The sequence below is a fragment of the Cyprinodon tularosa genome, unplaced genomic scaffold (assembly GCF_016077235.1).
Source record: "Cyprinodon tularosa strain WSP-4 unplaced genomic scaffold, ASM1607723v1 ctg24, whole genome shotgun sequence".
Lineage (NCBI taxonomy): Eukaryota > Metazoa > Chordata > Actinopteri > Cyprinodontiformes > Cyprinodontidae > Cyprinodon > Cyprinodon tularosa.
Window position 1 is genome coordinate 932,159 of NW_024038896.1, and position 6,529 is coordinate 938,687.

At 36.2% G+C, this 6,529-nt stretch overlaps 1 protein-coding gene across 1 annotated transcript; it reads right to left on the minus strand.

The window, feature by feature from the left end:
• On the minus strand, positions 1–4,865 carry LOC119785077 (cathepsin B-like). Its single transcript, XM_038287474.1, has 10 exons — positions 4,768–4,865; positions 4,360–4,483; positions 4,165–4,250; positions 3,921–4,035; positions 3,727–3,842; positions 1,522–1,607; positions 1,282–1,425; positions 1,084–1,200; positions 568–696; positions 1–453 (listed from the first exon to the last, which is right to left on the minus strand). The coding sequence occupies exons 2-10, from the start codon at positions 4,480–4,482 to the stop codon at positions 377–379; spliced, it is 993 nt and encodes a 330-aa protein (XP_038143402.1). The 5' UTR covers position 4,483; positions 4,768–4,865; the 3' UTR covers positions 1–376.
• Positions 4,866–6,529: the final 1,664 nt, after the last annotated feature.

Sequence of the window (6,529 nt, forward strand, 5' to 3'; positions counted from 1 at the left end):
TATTGTGTTTGATTGTATTTCAGGTTTATTAAGTGCTAAGAGAATAAAAAATAGGCGGTAGATGTAAGGTTCATTATGTTGTTTATTTTGATACAATTATATGTGAAAACAAGCCCAAAAAATTCACCCTCACCTCACATTTCAATGTGGTTTTTGGAGCTTTAAATAAAAACTGAGTGAAAACAGTTTGCAAAATAATTTCAGATTTCCTATAATCAAGAAAATGTTCTCCTTTAAAAGACTCTAAAGGAACAGTCATCACATTACTGTGATAAAAATCCTTTATGGATGATAATTCTGGATATGAATTTGCAGATCACATGGCTTTCGGTCTTTAATCTTACAAAGAAGTTAAAATACATGATTTTGAAATCAATTAGTTGAGGGGGATTCCTGCGACCACCTCAGATTCAATCCCACATTCATCATTTCCACGTCTGATTTTGAAGAAACCTGTATACAGAAACAACATGTGAACATTGTTTGCTGCACCAAAACTATCACAGACTCTGCACGTTTTTTTCAAAAAATGTATATAACTTAGAAACATTGCATGTGCACTTTTACCTTTGTCTCCCCAGTCATTGTTCCAGGAGTTTGCAGCCAGCCAGTAGGGGGTGCCATTCTCCTCCCCCCAGCCCAGGAGCTTGATGGCATGACCTCCCAGAATTCCTCCAGTCACATGCTGGTACACACCTGCTCAGGAAGGAAAAAATCTCAATCAATTCATCCACCTGATTCATTTTAAAGCAGTACATTTGCCATTAAGCAGAACTCTCTCATGATGTCAACTTTAAAGTACCTCCATACTTGGATTTAAAGTTGTACTAAAAATATGAAATTTAGACAAAAGGACTGATGTTAAAACCTGCTTTGCAACGTTTATTTCATACAAAGGTATATTTCGGCTCTAAAGCCCTAAATCTGGAGCCCAAGACTTATTGAGTAAACATATTTAATTAAAAAAATGCTAATTGACCTACAAATATGAAGTTCTGAAATGTGTATACTTCACATTAGTGGATATATTTAATTGTAGAGTGGAGTTTCATATATGTTCAGTTGGCAAAGTGAAAGACTAACCAAATTTATACAGTGGAAAATCCTCAAAGACAGTAAACGCTGCCTCCACAGGCCCGTACTTATACAGCTCAGTCATGATCTGTTCCTGATCCGATGGGACGCTGTATGAGCGCTGACCTGAAGAGGGAAAACGAACGAGAAAGCTTGGAGTCAGACGCAAGGCAGTCAAAAGCAGAAGACTATATCAAAATGATCTACCAAAGTGTTTGTCCTTGGGGTATGATGGTGAATATCCATCAGCGCATTGCTGCAGACATTTAGGGGTCTCTGTTTCGCCCTGACATGGAGGACGAGTTCCGTTTACATGGTGTTCACACGGGGAAATAGAGTAGGGTCTGCAACCTGGAACACAAACACACAATCAGCGCTTTCGACATCTGGCACCCAAAAACTGTACTGAACTTTAAAAGCAAGGACTGTAAAGTTGGATAACCTTACCAACTTTGGAGTCATACAGGCCTCCTGTCACAAGTCCACTTTTTGTCCAGAACTCCCAAGCAGCGGATGGGAAGCCACCAAAGCAGCTACAAACACACAAAGCCACAGTATGCTTTACTTTAAAAAGCCTTTGAAATGGAAATAAACATGACAGATCAAGAAGGAACAACAAGGTAGTAAGCTTAGCCTTTTCTCTTTGGTCTGAATAAGGCTGGAAATATTGAACATTACAAATGAGCAATTGAATTGTCTACATAAATATGTCAATGAAATTTTAAAAATGTAACTTTTGTACAGAGAAAGAGCGAAAAGTGTTGCTTGCAGGCCTAACAGCAGCAAAAAAACTAATTTTTCAGAGATGGCTCCCCCCACACAGGCTTCTTAATAAAAATGGCTGTTATACTTTCAAGATGTTATAATGATGGAACTGTCTACTGCAAGAATCCATACGGCAAGAGTGTCAACCATACAAATTTGGGAAAAAACTGCAAAGGGAGTTTCAGACTTGCGGGCGAATCACGCACATGCTTTGTCCTTTTTATTTTTTTATTATTTTTTTTTTATGTGTATTGGGTCATGTGATTTGTAGCTAAGATTGGGGTGGGGCGGGTGGGTATTGATCACTGACTTTGAAATGTTCCAGTTTCCCGGCTTGGGAATTTGTTCTTAAATAAAAAACAGTGAATTAAAAAATTTTTAAAAATTAACTTATGAGTGCGGATGGGGTGGGGGGTGGGGGTGATGTACATTTAAAGTACCAATTAAAAGTTAGGGTTGCTTTATTTGCGCTACTTTATTGATTAATAATATGTTTTTATAAACATATAAAGCTTTGAGCTAAATCCTGGGCTGTTCCCAGAACTTTAAGTTCTTACTAATTTTATTAAAGAGATAAGGTCATTTTTATAAATGAGCTTTTAAGGTTACAAGACGTAGGAAATGATAGTTATCAAATGTCCTAATTCCTCAATCTTTTCTCTAATATCTTCTGTCTAAACCTAAAACTTACTTTATTATGAGGTTCAGACAAAGAAATGATTTGTTTGCAAATTAGAGTTTCTATGATTGATTAACCTAAGCATGCAAATCATTAAAGAAACACTTATGGAGATCTTTTATCCACTGTCTGTGTACCTTTGAAAAGTTTAAAAGTAAAGAACATCTCATATTTCTTTCTACAAAATATGTGCTATAAGAGGAGATAAAAGAGTTTGATGCAGCAATAACAACCTTTTGAAAGATATTTTGAAGGGAACATTTAAAAAAAGCTATGCTTTGAAAAGTGTCAATAGTAATGTAAAAACTGCTGGGTTAATTAACAGCAGGGTTAATTTCTTGAACCAATTACAGAATTTGGGATAGAAGTTTATCTGTTTTAACCAACACTGGTTCTAGTATTCTGTCCCTGTTTGTCAGGTAAGAAAGAACACAAGACAGCTTATCATAATTATTTTAAAATTGCAGATTTGGTCAAATTGTAGAGTTGTACTGGGTTGTATTAAGGACCTATTTTCAAATTAGAGATCCAGTTTGTTTACTTTAGATGGCATACTGAATATTTAATTAGACAGTTGTCTTTATTTTGAGTTTGACTTAACTAAAGATAAAAAACTAATTTAACCCCAAATCCTTCTTCTTCATTAAGTCAGATTATTTGCTATTCTTTTAAACCCATTCGTCCTCCCTTAAATTGGAAACGTATTCCATAGTCCATATTAAACAGTGGACTGGATCAGTGAAAATTGTTTAAAGTGTATCAGCGACACCACCAAATAAGTAAAACATTATTATTATATTTTTTTTATTTGTAATTCTAAATAAAGTAGATATTTATCGATTTGTAGATTTTGACCAGTATTGTCATATTTCATGCTGTGCTTCCACCTAATTGGCCAGGTCTCAAAGTGCAAAAAAAATATTAATCTTTATGGGATTAAGCTGGTTTAATGGCCTGTATTTCTATGGTAAATACCCTAGTCTGTTTTGCTTTACTACACATTCAGTCATTCACACACTGATGGTGACAAGCTACATTGTAGCCACAGCTGGCCTGGGGCTCATTGACTGAAGCGATACTGCAGTACACAGGTGCCACTGGTCTTTCTAACCACCATTAGAAGTTAAATAATGTCATCTTCTTGATATTTGGAAGCTCAGTCGTGCTGTTTAATGTTGATTATTCTGTTCTTTGTTGATGACGCTCACCCCATTCCACACTCATCACAGCAGGTGAGCAGATCTTCAGCAGATATCTCCAGGGAGACCTTACCATCACTTTGGATACAAAGCCTGTCAGATATTGCTTCCACTGCCCCGAAAGCCTGTAGCAAAAGTAAAGATCAGTAACCAAATAGTGTGAAATGAATGGTTTTATTCTTAACTGTTTGAACTTTTCTTACCCAGCAAGATCCACAGGAGCCCTGGTCCCTAATCTGTTGGAGGGTGGGGCAGTTGGGCCACTGTTGGCGAGGGTCAAAGCTGTCTGGAAGGTTTATACCTTCAATGTTATGAACCCTAAAGGAGAGAGGAGATGAGCTGTTACACTCTGCAGGTAATAAACCTGTAGAGTGTCACCTGCCTGGTCATGTGAGGGTCTGAACACTCACATCTAACACCAATCACCATGAAGCTCCTAAAACTTACACCTCTGGCAGCTTGGGTCCTTTCAGGATGGTCCCACAAAGCCCTTTAACGTAGCTGATGTCAACATTATAAAAGTTTTGTCCAGCCTAAAGCAGAAATAGTTGAATTAATACAGATAAACGGTCAGGTTAAGACTGCAGTAGGTGACAGTGACACTTTCAGATTAAAAATAAAACTAAAATTAAATGACCTCACCGTCCAGGTGGTGTTGGCTTTGTTAATATGGTTGATCATCTCTGAGGAGAAGTGAGAGAGATGTGGGTGGGCCCAGGCTATGGAGCCAGTCACTGCCACACAGAGCAGGAAGAAAGGATGCATCCTAAAAAAAAAGCATCTTAAATCATCATAAATGAAGAAAAAATAGCTGTAATCCTGCTCATCACTGTAACTTCATTGTAATTTATTAATACCACAAACATACAGTCACATGCAAGTCAGGGCAAACATAATTAATATTGATTAGTAGTTAGTTCAACACTTTTTTCTTATAGTACCTTTTAAGATCTAAGCCTGACAATGATCTTTTCCCCTATTTAATCTGCACATATTTACAAAGTGTCACAGAGCAAAATGGATGGCTGCAGTCAAAGTCGCCTTACATACCTGTGTTCCTCTTTCAGAGCTGAAGGCTTTACCTCACTGATGTTCTGTTTTCCTTCAAAGGAACAATGTCTGCTGCAACTATTTATACGAAAGGCAAAGTCATAGAATCACATGTTTGTGTAATAAACATATAATAGCTGCTCATCTCATGTGACCAGAGAAGCTCCAAAGGTTTACTGCTACTCTTTAAGGTAGGATACAGGTGAGAACAAAACATATATATATATGAATACTCGTGTTTTTTTCTCTCACCTGTGTACCTCTAAGAGTAGCAGTAAACCCTTGGAGCTGCTCTGGCTGATTAACCCATGCAGAAAATCAAATCAAAGATAGTCTAATAAACCTCAGAAAGAGTAAGAAACAAAAACATATAAAATGTTAACTATTTTGCATAAATCAGAAGCAGCTACAAATAAAAAACAATGTGTTTAATTTAATATTAACACAGCTGACTAAAAAAACTATCAAATTTTACAGAGCTGAGAAAATATTTTTTCATCACAGTGTCCTGATTTTTAGTTTACGAACCTTTAGAAATTCCTTTTTTTTTTAGCTATTCCTGGTTGACAGCTGTCAGGGACTATTTTCATATTTTCTTGAGTTTTCTTTCCTTTTTTGTTTAGGGTAAGATGTTGATTTAGAGATCCTTCCATTAGGACATGATCTTGGGTCAGACCAGATTTTGGGTAAATGTTTATGCTTCCACAATAAAAGAATAGAACCATACTTCAGCTTTACAGTTTAAAGAAATAGATAAAAACATTGCAAGTGATTGTCTTATTGCTATAAAAAATATCTTGATGATCACAAACTTTTGAGGGGCATTTTAGACATTACAGACAACAGGGAGACTTTAAGGACTGTGTTTGCCCAGTTATGTAAGTGTGAAACAGACAGCATTTAAGAAAACGACAATCATGCAAGGTGGTGGTAAGATGCTGGTTTGCTGACTAAGGACCTAGAGACCTCAATGTCCTCAATATCAGAGAACCACAGATTCTGTTATCAAGTCATAAAATCCTAAAGTACAATTTCGAGTTCGTAATTTTTAGCTGAAGCAGAACAGTGATCTTATATTGATCTTATATACTGCAATATTTTGGAGTGGCCTTGTCAAATTTTCTGTTTAAATCTATTTAAATGCTAAAAAATGACACTAAACAGGCCACTTATGCTTCAAAACTTTACATTTACTCTAAAGTTATTACATTCATAGAGGAAATTGATGTTAAGTAGGGTCAGGTTGATTTGGATAGCTTTTTCCCCTGATAGATAAAATTTCCATGGTAGCCATGTTACTCAGGTTCAAAAAGAGCCCAGGAAGTGGTGCTATAGTAGGGATGTCCCAGTGCGATATCAGCCAGAACATTAATACCAGGATTTATCAGCTTGCATCTAAAACCTCTGACATTAGCATGCTGAGGGAAATGCTCCACTTCTGTATTTAAGTTGTGAGTTGTTCTCCCACCTGTTTATGTTGGCAGTTATTTTCTGTGTGCATAATATCGCTTGATCAAAATGAATGTTTTCCTTCTACAAAATTAGTTTAAAAAATATGTATGATTAGTGTTGATATATCGGGACTCAAAGCTGTAATACCGGTTTCATATTAGAAATGAAAAAGTTCTATCGGGACTTCCCTATGAAATAGTAATAATTGAAGATTTTCAGTTCTGTTTCTCGTAAATTTTCCATTATCTAACCTTTGAATTTTATCAAAGCAATTCATCTTTGACCCAAAAAAGAAGCTCCAAATCAGATC

Coding starts and splice junctions, on each gene's coding strand:
- LOC119785077 (XM_038287474.1), bottom strand. CDS start 4,482: ATGCATCCTTTCTTCCTGCTCTGTGTGGCAGTGACTGGCTCCATAGCC. Junction 1,201..1,281: donor CCCCAAGGACAAACACTTTG/GTAGATCATTTT, acceptor TTCCCTCTTCAG/GTCAGCGCTCATACAGCGTC. Junction 697..1,083: donor TTTTCCACTGTATAAATTTG/GTTAGTCTTTCA, acceptor CTTCCTGAGCAG/GTGTGTACCAGCATGTGACT.